This window comes from Stegostoma tigrinum, chromosome 17 (assembly GCF_030684315.1).
Source record: "Stegostoma tigrinum isolate sSteTig4 chromosome 17, sSteTig4.hap1, whole genome shotgun sequence".
NCBI classification, from domain to species: Eukaryota; Metazoa; Chordata; class Chondrichthyes; order Orectolobiformes; family Stegostomatidae; genus Stegostoma; species Stegostoma tigrinum.
This window is the reverse complement of record NC_081370.1, coordinates 40,600,107-40,618,669: the sequence shown is the minus strand read 5'-3', so window position 1 is coordinate 40,618,669 and position 18,563 is coordinate 40,600,107. Positions and strand designations below refer to the sequence as shown.

The 18,563-nt window shown below is 40.8% G+C and overlaps 1 protein-coding gene across 10 annotated transcripts in view; it reads left to right on the top strand.

The window, feature by feature from the left end:
• Window positions 1-18,563, top strand: part of hipk3a (homeodomain interacting protein kinase 3a) — a 226,526-nt gene that overhangs the window by 183,357 nt on the left and 24,606 nt on the right. For 9 of the 10 annotated variants that reach the window (XM_048545334.1, XM_048545331.1, XM_048545336.1 and 6 more), the window contains 7 exons: window positions 4,358-4,477; window positions 5,099-5,185; window positions 9,887-10,071; window positions 12,077-12,236; window positions 12,854-12,977; window positions 15,007-15,131; window positions 16,488-16,612. In XM_048545334.1, the coding sequence (XP_048401291.1) occupies window positions 4,358-4,477; window positions 5,099-5,185; window positions 9,887-10,071; window positions 12,077-12,236; window positions 12,854-12,977; window positions 15,007-15,131; window positions 16,488-16,612 (926 nt within the window). The remainder of the gene's footprint in view (window positions 1-4,357; window positions 4,478-5,098; window positions 5,186-9,886; window positions 10,072-12,076; window positions 12,237-12,853; window positions 12,978-15,006; window positions 15,132-16,487; window positions 16,613-18,563) is intronic. The other variant, XM_048545330.1, reaches the window with a different exon arrangement.

Sequence of the window (18,563 nt, the reverse complement as noted above, 5' to 3'; positions counted from 1 at the left end):
ACCATATATATCAGTTTGCCAAAGGATTTTGATTCCAGAGTTCCTGGGTAGGTTGAACACTTTATGCTCCTGATAGTTGGGACCCACATGTGGTCAGGAGGTATGAGTTCCCTTGGTAACAGGCAGTGGCCTGCCCCCCCCTTAACTCATTACTCCTTTTGAAGCAGACCCAGGGAATAGATCTACAGAACTGCCTCACCCCGGCTGGGACCAGCTTATGTACAGCAGTGGTTGTGGGTCTGTTTTAGCGTTCAATAATAAATGATGTTTCTTTCCAGGCTGGCTTCCTGAGCCATTACAGTCTGTTTAACCTTTTTTAAATTACTTTAAAAGAGTTTCATTGAAGCTGAGAAGAGCCCTGGCATCCCCATATACACAGAATGACTTAGAAATTAAGAAGTTGCTGTCACTGATGCTGTGCTTCTCAAAGAGGTGCTACTACAGTCAATGGGATTGTTGAGAACTTAACACTCCTGTGCAATTAGTTTTGCTATAGGAATTGTTGAAAAATTTGTGCTTTGTTGAATGAGATATTGCTTGGCTTTTAAACATGTGCTAACTTCAAAGTTACTACTGAACACATCCCAAGCTAAGAAAGCCAGACTTTATCTTAGTTGAATACCAGGTTTTTCCATAATGTTAAAATCCCACTTTGTTTTAAAATAACTGACTGTAAAGGTTGTTTATAATAGCTTCTGTCTGAAGAGAATGACAAACGTTTATTTTGCTATCTGGAAATCTAAATTAATTCTGAAGGATATTAAACAATTTTAACTTCTCAGTTTACTTGTGTGATACTTTCAATAGGTACATTTTTCTGTGTTTACCTACTTTCTGGCATCAAAACTGTGTCGCATCAAGAGATGCCTTTACATTACGTAGGAATGCTGTCAGAGAAGAGAATGAAACCAGAGGTTTCCAGATCTTTGTGTGTGACTTTCTTTTAGGTCATGAGCAGCTGGCTGTAAAATGTTGCCAGTTATAAAATTGGGAAAACATGCACGGAAGATTTGTTAGAATGAGAAGAGATCATAACAAGGAACTAGGCAATTATATCAATCAGGAAAATTTAAATAGGTTTTTGCTGTTTTCTCTAGAAAAGTGAAATTGAGGGATAAAATAAAAATAGTGAGCTGAAACAATCAATTTGAAACATCAGTACTGTTCCTGTCTCCATAGATGCTCTTCTTACAGTCTTTACAGCGATTTCTGTTTTTAAATCAATTTTCCAGTGTTCTCAGTAATCTGCATTTGGAAATGATCTAATGGAGGTCTTCAAGGTTATGCAAAGTCAAACCTATGAGTTAAAATCCAAGATACCAGTGAATCCAATTAGGACTTGGGAAAAACATCTTTACACAGAGAGTGTGGAGAATGTAGGATTTATTGCCACAAATACTTTTGAGGTAAATGACACAGATTTATTGAAGGAGAAGTTGAACAAACACATGAGGGAGAAAATGAAAGATATTCTGAGTTGAATAGGGAGGCGCGTTGTGTGGAACTGTCTGTTTCTATGCTATAATATAACTGATAAGAAGAAATATATCGATGCAAGTTGTCCTTTGTATGTTGAAAAACACTTCTGAACTGACCAATGAATCCTGATGGATCTCTAAATTTATGATTTCTATGTATAAACATCATGACTCTGCACATAAGTGGAGTGTTAAGTGGGATGACACAATCTCCTTGGCACAACAACTGAATGTCAACTGGGTTAACTCAGTGTATTCAAATTAGCCCCGTCCAATGTCGGTAATGAAAGCTCACTGACTTGGTTTGACAGCAGTTGTTGCCAAAGTTGGAGGCCTTACTTCATTTCCTGATCCTCTGAAGTAAGGCCGCTTTGTAATCCTGCCTGTGCAGAACACCATTCGTTCATTCCTGTCCTCGGTTCAAATTTAAAATCCAAAAGCTGCTTATTGGCTTGTGTCCTTCATAAAATGTTTGCAGGTGCTGCGTACTAAGCCGCTGCTTAGTGTTCCAGCAAATAAATGCCAAAGCAACATACGGTTTGAAAGAATGGCTGCAAAGTTTATAAGTACATGCTTTATGGAAATGTACAGATGACCTCGATTAGATGAGATGTTCGATAAATGTTGAGAGGCCCTATGAAGGGTAGTCACCAATTACAGCATATTTAGTATTAATTACCAGCAACATTGCTCCTGATGTTAGTCCATGGTCTAAACATAAATAAACCAAAGGAATCTGATCTGAATTTTCAGTGATGGTGCACCAATACAACCCGTATCATTGCCGTATCAATGTACAGGAGAAGATTTCAATTCAGTCACTCTGAGATGTTATACTAATGAGTAATATACATTTCTTAGCACTGTTACTTTTCTTTCTGCAAAGAATCACACTTTAAACAAGTTTGCACAGTTGGTCACAATTGGTTACAACCATGCCTTCTAGCCTGCAAACTCATACATTAGTGACACAGTTTATCAATGCTCCAGTTAGGCACATTCCAACTTATTATCTGGAGTATCACTCCCATGTCTGCTTCAGCCACACTGAATATACCCAAGTAGCAACATACAATGTATTGAAATTGTAGTCTAAACCCATTTAAAAACAAAACATTTTATAAGAAGTGCCTGACTAACAAATAATGTTTCAAACCCTTTTCTTACTTGCAATTTCAATCTCAGGGAATTTCTAGTAAGCTGTTTGCAAACCTGCGCCAGAGAAACTGAGGTGACTACGGAGTATTGCCCTATGATGGTGAACAGATTGTTTTCAGGAACAAGGAGCATATATGGAATGAAGCAAAAAGATATTCTGCCGTTGTGATTAAAAATTCATCTTCAAAGTTGGGAAGTCATGATTAAGTAGGTCTTTTGAAACATGGGCCTTTTGACAGGTGGGTCAAAAATAGTGAGCAATGCTACAGAAACATGGGGAATACAAGAAATCAAGCATGCTGAAAATAACTGGCATTTTACTGATTACTGCTCGTTTGGAGGCATCAGGAAACTCCCCTTCGAAGGTCAGTCATGATGCCTTTGAACACACTGCCAAAATTACACATGCTTAATAGCAGAAAACACTGTAAAATAAATAATTCTTTCACACTACATGAGAGAAGTGTTGTATTTGGTTAAGGTGCTGAAGTAGCATTGGTTTGTGTACTTTTATTTTGTTCATGGAATTAGGGCATTGCTGGCTAGGCCATCTTTCATTGTCCACGGGGCAGTTGAGAATTAACCACATTACTGTGGGTGTGGAGTCACGTGTAGGGTAGACTAGGTAAAGGTGGCAGACTTCCTTCCCTAATGGATTGAAGTGAACAAGACATTTTCTTTCACAACAATTGGCCATGGTTACATAGTCACCATTAGACTAACATTTTATTACAGATTTTCATTGAATCCAAGTTTCACCATGTTACATGGTAGAATATGAACCAATGGCCCCAGAACATTAGCTTTGAGCTCTGAATTGGTTGTCCAGTCCACTACACTGCTACCTCCCTAGTTTTGTCCCAATTTGTGTTGATAGTATCCTAAACAGAGTGACTTAACTTCAAGTTAATGTTATGTATTGGTTACAAAGAGCATGTGAAATCATTTGTTTTTATATATTCATGGAATATGAAGATTGCCAACAAGGCCAGCATTTATTACCCATCTCTAATCACGCATGAGGAGGTAGTGAATGTGCCACCTTTTTGGACTGCTGAAGTCCATCTGTTGTAGGTAGATTGACAGTGGAGGGACTTCAAGGCTTTTGACCTACTAGCACTAGAACTTTAGCGACTTATAGTCCCGAGTCTGGCCAGTGAGTAATTTGGGAGGTGAACTTGTCGGTGGTGGTGTCCGTAAGCTGCCTGTGTTCTTACATGATAGAGGTTTTGGATTTGGATGGTGTTGTCAAAGGAGCCTTTGGTGAATTGTTACAGTACATCCTGTAGACAGTATAGACTACTGCTACTGTACTGGCTGTATAAGAGAGCGAATTTTGAAGGTCTTGCCTGAGATGCCAACAAACAGGCTGATTCAGCTAGCAGGTATCAAACTTCCTGAATTTTGTCAAATTACTTTGATCCAGGCAACTTGAGCGTTTTTAATGTACTATGCTGTGGATAAGATAAATGGGGACAAGTTATTTCAGGCTTCTCTATATCTTATAGCATTTTGGGATCCTGAGGTCGCACTTTGACCAGCATCCTTCAATTCTGTTTCATACGTGAAGCAACAAAGATGCCTCTTTTTAGTCAAAAGTGAAGTCATGTTCTATTTTGCATTAGTGATGCAAATTTAGAACCAAAAATCGTTCCAGTGAAACACTTAATTCAATACTTATGCTTTGCACCAATATTACTCAATGTTCTCTTATTCTGCAGATACGTTACATTTCACAAACTCAAGGGTTACCGGGAGATCATCTATTAAATGTTGGGACGAAAACAACACGATTCTTCTCCACAGAAACCGACACATCATATTCAGGGTGGAAAATGAAGGTACAAACTGGAATAACAATTCAATTCCAATACTCTTTTCTTTAATTTTAAAGCGAAATTTGGGTCCAGTAGGCTGAAAAATCTGTGCAATCGAACTAAAGCACTAGTTTTTCTCACTCATTATGCTTTGTATTAATACCTGCCTAGTGCATTTTGTCTTGATGCCTATTTACTCTACTTTGCCATGATTTAATGACATAAAGCATAGGTGGGGAAGCCAAACACATTCTAGATGTAACCCAGGTTTGAGCAGGTGATAACGTAGCATCAATACTTTGAGCATATCTAGTTTACCATAATGGAATTATCTCTCCTGTGGTATTTTTAGCTGTGTTTCTCATCTTTGCAACTCCCAAGCTTTACTGGTAGAGATACTGGAAGAAAACTGATTTTAAGAGGTTTGTAGTTATTGGATGGAAGGGTTAGAATTATTAAGTCTGCAAACGGTGAGATTAAGTCAACAGAAGGTGAGATTTGCATGTTGAAACAAATCAACTGCTGATATAAATACTGCAGTAGACTATCCATTGCCCCTCAATGAAAGAACTGTGAACTTGATTGACTAGCACTCTCCCTGTTTTTTGTTGTTAATTTTATTTTAATTCTTTATTTTTGCTTCAGACTCCGGAAGAGCATGAGGCAGAAACAGGAATGAAGTCAAAAGAAGCTAGAAAGTATATCTTTAGCTGTTTGGATGATATAGCGCATGTAAGTATGAGCTGGAACCCTACTGTATCAGGAGCAGGGCTGGATTATTGATGAATTTCTTCTTCTTCGATGCCTTTCAGAACAGATATCAGGGGAGAGATTTCACTAGCAACTTTAGTCAGTATAATTTTAAAGTGTTTTAAGGCTAACAATCATAAGATGACATTTTTTTAATTCTCAAGAAGGTGCATTAACATACTTCACAAAATCACTGTATAAGCGTTTGTGCATCCAAATTTATTTTGTGAATAACATGCACACTTATGACTTCCAATCCTCTGTGCTATGTCCTGGATTTCTCTCCTTAAAACTCTCACTGTCTCTGCCTCGTTCCTCCTTTAAGATAGTCCTTCTAATCTACCACTGTGACCAAGCTTTTGGCCCAATAGGACATAAGAGAAAGAAAAAACTTGGGTAGGCCATGCAGCCATCTCCTCAAATCTACTTCCCTGCCTTACCCCATATCCTTACTGCTTCTCTGAAACATTTAAAGACAGTTATATGATTGGAGGTTCATTGGTCCATTAATTGTACATTCACACAAATGCTTGATGAAATGTTGCCATGCATTTATGTTTTGAGTTCATTGTACCATTTAGTGTGGTTTCAACATGCTGTTCAACGCATGGATCAATCATAGAATAACATAACAAAGATCTGTCATGCATGTGTCAATGCTTTGAAAGATTATCCGATTATTCCCAGTCCCCTAATTTCTCCACATGGGCCTAGAAATTTCTCCCCTTGCTAAGCATTTCTCCAATTCTGTGTGCACGGGTGTCTCATTTATAAGTACACTCCGCATTTTGGTTGTGCGACACTTGAGAAATAATTACATTGTGGCTCCTGATGCAGGACTTTGTACAGAATCACAGAATTGTTAAAGCACAGAAGGAGGCCATTTGACTTGGCAAGCTCACACTGGCTATCCCTGTGAGCATTTCAGTCCGTCCCACTCCCTCAACCTTTCCCTATAGCCCTTGCAGCTAGTTAAGCAAGTCTGTCATGAAAGGCACAAGTAAATCTACCTCCACTTTCAGGCAGTGCTTTCTAGACCCGAACCATTTGCTGTATGTAAAGGTTATTCCCCATGTTGCCTTTATTTTTATTATTTTCCAATCACCTTAAATAAATGTCGTAGAATCATACAACACAGAAGAGGCCCTTTGAGACCTATCTACACTAATCCCAGATTCCAGCACTTGGCCCATAGCCTTAAATGGTATGACATTTCAAATGTTCATCTATGCCTTTAAAGGCTGTGAGGTTTCTTGCCTTTATTACCCTCACAGACAGCGCATTCCAGATTCCCACTACCTCAGGGTGAACATGTTTTTCCTCAAACCCTCTCAAATCTTTTGTCTTTCACCTTAAAATTATGCTGTCTCGTTATCTATCCTACTGAGAAGAAAAGCAACTTCCTATGACCGTCCGTGCACCTTATAATCTTATACACCTCAATCAGGTCCTCCCTCGGTCTTCTCTGCTCTAAAGAACACAGCCTAAGCCTGTCCAGACTTTCTTTATAGCTAAAATGTTGCAATCTAGGCAACATCCTGGAGAATCTCCTCTGCACCACCTCCAATGCAGTCAAATTCTTAGTATAGTGTAGCAACCAGAACTGTACACAGTATTCCAGCTGTGGCTTAGCCAAAGTTTTGTATGGCTCCAACACAATCTCCCTGCTCTCATAATCTATGCCATGACTGATAAAGGCAAGCATCCAATATGCCTTCCTAATTACCCTATTAACCTGTCCTGCCATCTTCAGGGATAGGTGGGCAAACATCCCAAGATCTGAGCTTACCAGCATCCTGACATTCATTGAGTACTTGAGATAACAAAGTGTGGAGCTGGATGAACACAGCAGGCCAAGCAGCATGTTAGGAGCACAAAAAGCTGACGTTTTGGGCCTAGACCCTTCATCAGAAAAGGGGGTTGGGGAGAGGGTTCTGAAATAAATAGGGAGAGAGGGGGAGGCAGACGAAGATGGATAGAGGAGAAGATAGGTGGAGAGGAGAGTATAGGTGGTGAGGTAGGGAGGGGATAGGTCAGTCCGGGGAGGACGGACAGGTCAAGGGAGCGGGATGAGGTTGGTAGGTAGGAAATGGAGGTGTGGCTTGAGGTGGGAGGAGGGGATAGGTGAGGGGAAGAACAGGTTAGGCAGGCAGGAACGAGCTGGGCTGGTTTTGGGATGCAGTGGGGGGAGGGGAGATTTTGAAGCTGGTGAAACCCAATAGAGAATCTCCCTAGTCCTCACATACCACCCCACCAACCTCCGGATACAACACATCATCCTCCGACACTTCTGCCATCTACAATCCGAGCCCAACACCAAAGACATTTTTCCATCCCCATCCTTGTCTGCCTTTCGGAGAGACCACTCTCTCCGTGAGTCCCTTGTCCGCTCCACACTCCCCTCCAACCCCACCACACCCGGCACCTTCCCCTGCAACCTCAGGAAGTGCTACACCTGCCCCCACACCTCCTCCCTCACCCCCATCCCAGGCCCCAAGATGACTTTCCACATCAAGCAGATGTTCACCTGCACATCCACCAATGTGGCATACTGTATCCGCTGTCCCCGGTTTATCCAGCTTCACACTTTGTTAGCTTGGATTCTCCAGCATCTGCAGTTCCCATTATCTCTGATCACAATTCATTGAGTACTCCCTTGGCTTGTTAGTTTTTCAAGGGTGCATCACCTCACACTTTTCAGTGTTACATTCCATCTGCCACTGATGTGTCCACCTGACCAATCGTCAATATGACCTGTAACCTAAGACTGTTCCTTGCTGTCAACCACTAGGCTAATCTATATATCAACTACAAATTTACTTATTATTCCTCCCTACATTCCCATCTATATCATTTACATATATATCACAAAGAATAAAAAGCCCAGCACTAACCCCTGTGGCATGCCACTGTGCACCTGCTTTCAGTCACACATTTGGAGCTTTGCACCTTCACCTTCTGTCTCTTATCACTAAGCCAATTTTGGATCTGTCTTGCTGGGTTATCCTGGATCGCACGTGCTTTTACCTTCTCTGTCAATCTACCATGTGGAACCTTGTCAAGGCTTTACTGAAATCCATAGCAACTGAATCAACTGCGCTGCTCACAGCACCTCAGAAAAATTTAACCAAATTTGTTCACCATTGTCAAAATTTGTTCTTCTGACAAAGCCATGCTGATTATCAATGATCATATCTTGCCTCTCTACATGGAGATTAATTGTTTCCTTTCAGAATTTTCTCCATTAGTTTACCTCCCACTAATGTGAAATTCACTGGTCTTTAAATTCCTGGTTTATCTCTCCCACCCTTCTTGAAAAAGTGAACCACCTTAACTGTCCCCTAATCCTCTAGCCCCTCCCCTGTGGAAGGGAATTAAAAATTTAGGTCAGAGGCTCGGTTGTTTCCTCCCTTGCCTCATACAGTAGCCTGGAATACAACTCATCCAGAACTCGCGCATTGACCATAAGCCGTCCAACAACTACAATCTCTCCTCCCTCCCTATTTCAATCTGCTCAATAGCCTCACAGTCTCTCCCAAGTGAAAGCAGATGTGAAGTACTTGTTTAACACCTTACTAATGACTTCCGGTTCCACACATAGATTTCCCCATTGGTCCTTAATGTCCCTACTCTTTCCTTGGTCATCCTCTTCCCCTAAATGTCCATTGGTTCTCAACATTTCCATTGTTAAAAACAATTAATCTTTATCTACTCTATCTAGAACCCACACCGAAGCATAGGAAATTGGAAAAAGCCCTTCAAGCCCGCTTCACCATTCATAGTGACTGTGGCTGATCATTCAACTCAGCACGCTGTTCCGTTTTCTCCCATACCTTGTGATACTTCTAGCCCTAAGGATTACCCATAACTTTGTCTTGAAAATATTCAGTGTTTTAGACTCAACCATTTTCTGTGGCAGAGGATTTCACTCTCTGGATAAAGAAATTTCCCCTCATCCCAGTCGTAAATGGCCACGTGATTTGGACCACAAGCCTGGCGTCTCCAGCCTTTCCACATTATCTGAAGTTCCGCATCCCCAGATCCATTCACATAAATCTTTTCTGCACCCATTTAAAGCCTTCACAAGAATTTTGTTTACACTGACCACATAATAAACACCTATCCAATTGGAATGTATTTGCTGATGTTCTGAGGTCGTGCTTTTGAGCTGTAAGATTTCTTTTGTGTATTTTTTGAAAGCAGTGCAAGTTTATGTGTTTATTTGTCTGGCATAGAGGAGTGTATGTATGGTAAATAAATATAGTGGAAGTGAGCAGTATTGATGCATTTCAGGTGAAGCTTGATGCATACATAAAGAAACAAAAGATTATGTTGCTCAGGTTGGATAAAGTAGGGTGAGAGAAAGATAGTGCAGTGAATAGATGCTGGCATGGAGCAAATGCTTTTGTGCTCTGTCAACTTTGGAGTACTGTATGGTCATGTAGCTTCTAATATCGTTCCCACCGTGACACAGCAAATTGCCGTTGGCCCTCTGCTATAAACTTGAATATTGGTGGAAGATGAAAAAGAAAGAAGTCCTGGGTATATGTTAAAAGAAATAGGTGGTTGGGAATTAACTTTAAGTGAATTTGAGGTTCCTTTCTTGGTTCCTGAGGTGACTTCAGTAAGATTTGCCAATCCTGTCATACCCTACTGCTAAATTGCAATGTGCTCTTGCCTCAGGTGAACATGGTGATGGATTTGGAGGGAAATGACCTACTGGTAGAGAAGGCTGATCGTATGGAATTTGTCAGTCTGTTGAAGAAGATGTTGCTGATTGATGCAGAGAAGAGGATCACTCCGATGGAGACGATGAACCACCCCTTTGTAACCATGCAGCACTTGCTGGACTTTCCACACAGCAACCAGTAGGTGTTCGCTGTAAATAAGAGTTAACTGAGCCCATAATATACATGTGGAACATTGCAGCTTCTCCAACCCCATTTCTGCATGAGTAAAATATGCCCTGCAGAAACATCTTAGCCCTTGAATCTTTCATCTCTGATCTGCATTCTCTCTGTGTGCAGAGGCTAGGCTAAATACATGGATTAAAATAACGTTCAATATTCGCAAAAGTCTGCACACATAAAGCAATGTTTTTGAAGAACTATGACTGTTGTTATGCAAATGATTATTTGATCTGTACATTTATGCCAGTGTAAGCTTTTAATTATTCTTTCTGAGGATGCACATCCCACCTGTAACCCATTATTAATTTTCCCAAGGAAGTGAAATCTGTGAGTTGCCTCCTTGAAACTCTGTGGCCTGTATGGTGTAAATACACCCACAGTGCTATTGGAGAGGACGTTCCAAGATTTATCCCATCAGTAATGAAGGAATGATGATGTATTTCCCCAATGGGATGGTGTATGATTTGCAAGGGACATTTTAGGTGGTAGTGTTCTCATGTGTCTGCTGCTGTTGTCCTTCTGGATGGCAAAGATCACAGGTTGGATGGTGCTGTTGAAGGAGCCTTGACAAGTTGCTGCAGTATTGCCATTCTGCACCAGTGGTGAAGGATCGACTGTACAAGGTGGTGGATGGGGTTCATCAAGTGGACTGCATTGTCCTAGATCTTGATACTCAACGACTGCAACACTCTGTTTGGCTGTTCCGCTGTCACTAGTGCCATCGTTTTAGTATTTGAATTTCACTACCTGGCAGCTGAAAGAGCTCACAGCCCTGAAGAGGTCATAGGTAAGTTTCAGCAACACTTGAACACTTCCACAAGGGAGTTATTCATTGAGCCTTCATGGTTCCAAACTACCCCACTGGAAGGAAAATTGTCCTCCTCCTACTATCTGCTGGGGACTGTTACCAATGTACTCAACTTTGACCCTCTCCACACATTGCCTTGCCCACTGGATTGGAACTAAATTCCAGGAAACTTGATTTAAATAAAGGTGTGGCATTAAAATTTGTTCAGCTAATTCCCACTGGTTGCCACCAGGCCCCCCACATCATTCCAGTCCTCTTGACAGCCCTCCCCTCTTTGTAAAATCTCCAGGCCAATACTTCTGTGTTCCCTCAAGTATCGGTAGTAATAGAGTGACTAATTATTCATTTTCTTGCCCCATGTAAAATCTTACATGGCAAAATAGGTTTTGTGTTCAGCCATATAATACTGTGTACTTCAGTTTAATTGCATCTTTTTGCAGCTGTTTCTGAGAAATGGGATGTTACGTTTGAGAAATCCTAGGCAAATTATTTCTCCCCCAAATCCTACTTTGCATTGCCCCAGTTCCTGTCTTCCTTGCATCTCTCGTCATCTTCACATTCCTCTTCTCTCTATCCCACTCCTCTCCTCCCTTCCCTATTGCATTCATCTCCCAAGTGACTACTTTTCTCCCTGTTCCACTCCTCCCTCCTCTATTCCACTCTTCCCCTTTGTTCCCAGTTCTTGTGCCACTCCTTCCCTCCATATTCCCTTCCCCCATTTCCAGTCTTCACCCATGCATTGCAGAATTGCAGACTTTGCAAACGCAGCATCTTGCCTATTTCTTTGCCAGTTTCAACTGAGTGAGTAGATGAAAAACTTGATTACAACAGAAGTTGTAACTAATAGCCACTCGGTTGGTGGTCTGTGATAATAGTGTAAGGATTCTTGCCCCATCAGCTGAATTGTTTGTTCAGTCTTGCTGAAACAAGATTGGATTAAGTTTGGATTGAGGATGTCACATGCCCAGAAGGGGACAGCATGTCTATGGGATTGCTCCGGCTCAGAGCTGGAACCTATACAACAGACTGAATAGCCATCTTCTCTGTGGTAAACTTCGCCTTATGTCTAATTACAGTCTGAAAAAGCTGAAACAGCGATCCAGAGATTTTTGATTAATATATGTAATACTCGGTTTGTTCACTTTTTCATCACAGCGTCAAGTCCTGTTTTCACATAATGGATGTTTGCAGATGGAGACCGAACTTGTATGATGTAATAAACCGCAATAAGATGCCATTTATGAGACCTGTTGCCTCAAACAATGCCACAAATCTGAGTGTGGCTTTTAATAAAATGGGCGCTGTACATAGCCAGGTAAGCAGGATATTTGCCTTTCCCCAGTTAAGATGTTGCAGTGGACGCAATGACTTTAAAAGGAGCATTGCAAGAGACTCATGGGAAATATCTTTATGCAGTGATACTGTTGAATTATTAACGGCAGAGAAAAACTGGAAAACCAATTGAAGCAGAGCTAGATTTAGAATTTACATGATGAGGCTTAGAGCAAATTGCTTCCTCCTGTGCTAGGATGTCTCTCAAATAATGAGTTTCTATGGCCATATTTTGTTTCTCTGTCATGGTCATAATTTTGTTCTACTGATTAACCCCACTGAGCAAGGCCACACAGTTTCAGTGTTAGTTGTGACAGAAGGGATGACTTTCACTGAAGAGACTCCTTTAAAACAAACTCTGACAATTGTCCAAGTTAATGGATTTCCCAACAGCGCCACCTTGTGGTGGCTAGGTATTTAGCAGCCTGTGGACCCACATTAAGCTGCATTTAGGAATATAATTTTTACAGCTGCCTCTTATGCATAAAACTTTTGAGTTCTCAGCCAGAACACACGGTTGCTTTATAAAAATATTGGTACTGTATACTTTTAGACAGAGTTTTGAGACTGTGACACTGACCTTGTTTTTTGCCTATTTAGCATTTACCACCGACTGGACCTTCCCTGATGCATCATGGAATACCACTGCAACCGGGGACCGCTCAGTTTGGGTGCAACGAGTCTTTCCAGCAGACCCTCATCCTGTGTCCACCCACACTTCAAGGTAAAAAGAAGAAACATTGCCAGATTAGAAATCAGAAAATAATCCGAATTAAACATTTTGTAAAAGATTGCATAGTTGACAAACAAAGTTGAAGAAGATAGGCTTCCACGATCCCCTATGTTTTTATATGTATTGATGATTACTTGGTAATATGGAAGGATAGGAAGTGGGAAGAGCACTTGGGAGAGATAGATGAGTGGCAGTGTTATGCGGGTGCAAATGATACATGACATGAATTAAACAGATAATTGTAGGGTCTTGTGTTGCAGTGGTAGGGCCCCTACCTCTGAACTAGGAGACCCAATCCTACTTGCTCCAGATGTGTGTAATAACATCTCTAAACAGGATGTTAGGAAGTATCTAAACCGCTAATCATAGTATTGAAACAATGGCTTGAAGAACAGGTGAGATGATGGATAACTGCCTGGTCTGCAGTCTGTTCCTCTGTACTCTGCAAAGTCCTTGTAGTCTTGCACAGCCTGCTGCCTTGGAAAATCATATCACAATTACTACAGTTTACCTTTCAAAAGGAGTATGGAGTGGAGAATAATTGTCCACATCCTATTAATATGTTAAAATTGGTAGCAGGTGTAGAGTCATAAAGTCATATAGCACGGAAATAGACCCTTTGGTCTAACTCATCCATGCTGACCAAGTTTTCCAAGATATAAAATCTTTCTCCTCTCACCTTAAAAATATGTCCCCTAGTTTTGAACTCCCCCAGCCGAGGAAAAGACCTTTGCTATTCACCTTATCTATGCCCCTCATGATTCCATAAACCTCTAAGGTCACCCCTTAACCTCCTACGCTCCAGTGAAAAAAGTTTTAGCCTATCCAGCCTGTCCTTATAATTCAAGCCCTGTAACATTTGGTGAACCTTTTCTGAACCCTCTCTAATTTAATAATATCCTTTGTATAGCAGAATGACCAGAAATGTACACTGTACTCCAAAAATGGTCTGACCAAAGTCCAGTACAACATCAACATAATGTCCCAACTCCAATTCTCAAAAGGTTTAGGGATAGAAAACATGGCTATCAGCAGTTTAGAATGCTGTGAAAGTCAGGGAGAGTCTGATACTAGTTCAGTGTTCCAGTCATGCAGTAGGTCACATGAAGCCGATGAGATTTAGTGCAGAAAAATGTGAAGTTGTTTTGAATGAAAGAATGAGACGAGGCAGTATAAACTAATTGGACTGATTGTAAATAGCATTCAGGAACAGTCTGATTTTAAGGTTTCACTTGCAAAACCTTTTGAAACTGGCAGTACAAGCTGAGAAGGCTGTTGAAAATAGATAAGGATCCTTGGCTTTACAAACAAGAATAAACTACACAACAATGGAAGTAATGTTAAATTTTTAGAAATCACAGGTTAGCCCTTAGCTGGACTATTGTGTCCAATTTTAGGCAACACACCTTAGGAAAGATGTCAAGACCATGGAAGTGCATGTAGGGAAGATTCACTAGAGATTGTCACCAAGAATGACAAACTTCAATGATATGGACAGTGGGATTGTCAACTCTTATTGGACATATTTTGGGAATTTTTGGCAGAAGTGACTTCATGGTGTGTTTGCAGTGAGGCATAAGCAAATTTCAAGGAGAAGGAATGATTTGGTTCATCACGGATCTGATCAGAAATACCCTTAGATGCTGGGGAGTCTCCACCCCTGTCCCTTCTCTGAGCCTGATTAAGAATCACTTTATTCTGTAAAAGAACAGGGAGATATTTAGGAGAAGTGGGACTAAATAGGTAGCTTTTTCAAACAGGCACAATGAGCTGATAGCCTCCTTCTGGGCTGTATGATTTGTCAAAACATGTGTTTAGTCACTAAGCCACCAACAGACGTAACATTAGAAGAGAGCATTCTCCCTTTGCTGGATGATCAGCAGTGCTATTCTTTGAGATTCTGCCATGTTAGCACATGCATACTTGGAAAAATCAAGGTCTGTGGACAGCAGTTTAGCTTCAAGTGAAATGTCGGGCAGCTGTGTCTTAATTGGGAAGTGTTTCACTGTTCTTTTATTAGCAGGCATCTCAGCGAACCCAAGTAAACACGCAGGATTCTCTGTTCGAATGGACAATGCAGTACCACTTGTTACACAGGCACCTACCTTGCAGCCGCTTCAACTGAGGCCTGGAGTTTTGACACAGGTTTGTGCTTTCTGTTCTGGTCATAAGAAAGCAAATCTGCTTTGGCACTAAATTCGCATCTGCCTTTTGGATCTGCATTTTGTAAGTGGACAGTTTGGTGAGATCAGTGGCACCCCACTTTTGAATCCAAAGCCTCTGGCTTCAAACAACACCCCTCAACTTAGACTTATTAATGTAGGGTTTTCATTTGATATGCATGAGAACTCTGCAAGTGTGCCATGAAGTTTTGTACAAAGGAAATGAAAATCAATACAAAACGAATTTGAAACATTAACTCCTTTGACCTTTCTTTAGCTTGTTGTATGCAGTATGCTGCAAAATTCTCTAATGAGGCTTAACAGTAAATGCAAGTAAATATGAAATTTACAAGCACATCAGTTCAGCTGAAAAAAAGTGGTTGTACCGTGGAAATTGTGTCTCGTTGAAGTGTGCTGTGTCACTGAAAAGGCTGGGAACCACTGTATCAATGTCCTTTAAGGAAAAAAAACCTTCTGCTCTTATCTGGTCTGGCCTAGAAGTGACTCCAGTCTTCTACAGATGTGGTTGGCTCTATGTTGCCCAATGCTTAACAGCCCACACATTTACATCAGATCAAGAAGAGGTTCACTGCTGCCAACGCAAAGGCTACCAGTTGCTGGACAATCAATATTAGCCTTGAAAGTAACTCCCACATCTTTCATGGCCTCAACTCTCCTTGCCTGTAATCTCCCCAAGCCCACACCCGTCTGAGGTCCCAACTGTTACACATCCACAGTTTCAACACTGACCGCCATGCTTTCCTTCCTGAACCTTGCTACATTTATTGAAATATATTGACACAATATGGGCATCACCGACAAGGTTAGTGCTTATTTACCATTCCTAATTGCCCTTGAAGGGTGCTAGTGAATCACATTCTTTAAAAGTGAGCAACTGGGCCATTTCAGAGCGCAGTTTAAGAGTTAACCATATTGCTATGGGTCTGAACTCCCAAATTGGCCAACCTGTGTAAGAAAGAGCAGATTTTCTTCCCTAAACAACTGTACGACAACCCAGTCATTGTGTGGTTTCCAATTCTGATACTAGCTTTTGGTTAATCGATGTGTTGGGATTTGAAATCTTGTCTCCGGATTATTAGTCAGGACTTAAGGTTCATGACTCCTATAAGATGCTTTTTAAATCCTACTTGATTTTTAGTCACCTAGCATAACATCTGTTTACATAGCTCGTTAACCAAAATTTGAATAATAGTACTCCTGTGAAATGCTTAGGGATGCTACACCACATTAGAGGTGTATGCATATGAATATATGTCATGTGTAGTTGCTGGTGTTTTGAATGAACGAAAGCGTGTGATTCTTCCTTTTGTTGTTGTAGGCGTGGTCTAGTCGAAATCAGCAGCTATTGATCCCTACCTGGCAGCAAGTGGCAGCTATGGCACCCTCCACTACATCACTGGCATCCGATACTGTGGCTGGTCCACAGAGGCTGGGCGACTGGGGGTATGTAAGCTGAGTGCAAGGAACGAAGGTGGAGGAACGTGGAGAAGCAAAGGGGTTTGGCTTGCTCTTACATCATACTGGATGCATAATGACATAGGTGCAAGAGCAAGCCGTTGGACCCTGTTGAGTCTATTTCACTTTTCAACGAGTTAGGGAGTCAGTTAGCTGGATATCTTATTTGTGATACAGTGTGATTCCAACAGCATGGGTTCAGTTCTTGGACCAGTCAAGGTTGCCATGAAAGACTCTCCTTCTCAATCTTGCCTATCCCTTCAGGCTTGTTGACTTTCAGTTAAACTCAGTACCAGTCATCACTTTGTAATGAGAGAGCAGCTTTGAGACTATGGTAACTTCATTTTTACTCAAGTAGATCAAGGCTAAAATTTACCTGGCCTGGTTCCTTAACATCTTCATGTCCTCACCCAACAAAAATTCATCGTTATCAGTTTTGAAAATTTGATTTTACTGTCCCAGCCTTTTGTTGATTCCTTAAGGATGATTTTCAAGATGTTAACTAGGTTTCTGTGTAAAGACATATTTCCTTACATTATACTGTCTGGTGAACCTCTGATGTTAAGGTTAATTACCTTCTCTTAGACTCGCCACAGCAAAAGAAAGTGGTTTATCTCTGTGAATCCTGTTGAATTCCTTAACACATCAATATATCACCCCTTAATCTTCTAAATTCCAGGGAATACAAACATGCATAAACATGTCTCAAAGAATCCAAAAAGTCAGAGGTTTGTGTATACTCCAAAAGATAACTATTTAAACAGAATTCAAGTCCACGTTTTTCTGAGAGAGCTTTATTTCAGTTAGCCATGCTCCATAAGACTCGCACCGCACTGATTTCTGATTCACCACGTTTATACAACCAATTCACACCTGTTTTTTTAACCTATTTTTCTAATCAACCTATTCAGAGATGTTATTACACTCCTGTGGAGCATGTGGGACTTGAACTCAGGCTTCCCAGTCCAGCAGTAGGGACACGAACGCTGCAGCATAAGTTGACCTCCCAATTTAAAAAAAAATTAATTAAAATATCCATCACCTGTTACCTTCAATCCATTGGTCTCAAGCATTCCTTCAGACCATATTAAATGACAAAAGTTTGGTACTGATTGCCTCACAAGCGCGGAGAATTCTGAGGGACAACTGGATAGTAGCTAAGAAGTGCTAGTGAGTGTACATTCACCTGTGCCCTGGACTGTCGTTGGAGGTTTGCAGAACATCATTGTCTCTAGGCCATAAGGATCTGAGACAGCACAAGGCCTATCAACTGGTAGAGTGTCGACTAGTGGAAATGAGCCATTAGTACTTGGTGCCTCAACTTACAGTAGCCTGTGAATCTAAACTCAGTAACTGTGTCACATCAGGCTGCGTGTCACTCTTCAGGGGGTGCCATTATGTAAAGTCATGTGCTCATGTGGTTGAAGAGATTAGAGCAACTCACGTGTGACTCTTTGCTGTGGAATTTTAAATTTAGCTGAAATGTAGCACCCCACATCATTTCCCCAGCAGGCCTTGTGGTTTTTCTGCTTGAAATAAACCAAATGGGTTTGTATTTCAGTTGCTCTCTTCCATCACATTAACTTACCTGTTTCCTGCAAATTTATCATCAATCATCATTCATTAGATACTAGGTTTAAATTAACATAACATGATATTTACCGTAGATAGTGTAAATAAATAACCAAAATACACAACTGTGTGAAATTCTTTTTTCTCTCTTTAAACCCTTCAATTTCTCCTTCGCTGTTTGTTCTGTCTTTTTCTTTGTCTCTCTGTACTTTGTTTCTCCCTCTCATCCCATTTTCTTCTTTCACTAATTCCTCTTGTGTATGGATCTCATCCTTTCTCGTTCTTTCTTTTTATGTGACATCCTTCTAAGTTAAATTAAAACAGAATATTATTCAATCATTCCTAATCATTGCCCATATAATTGAAT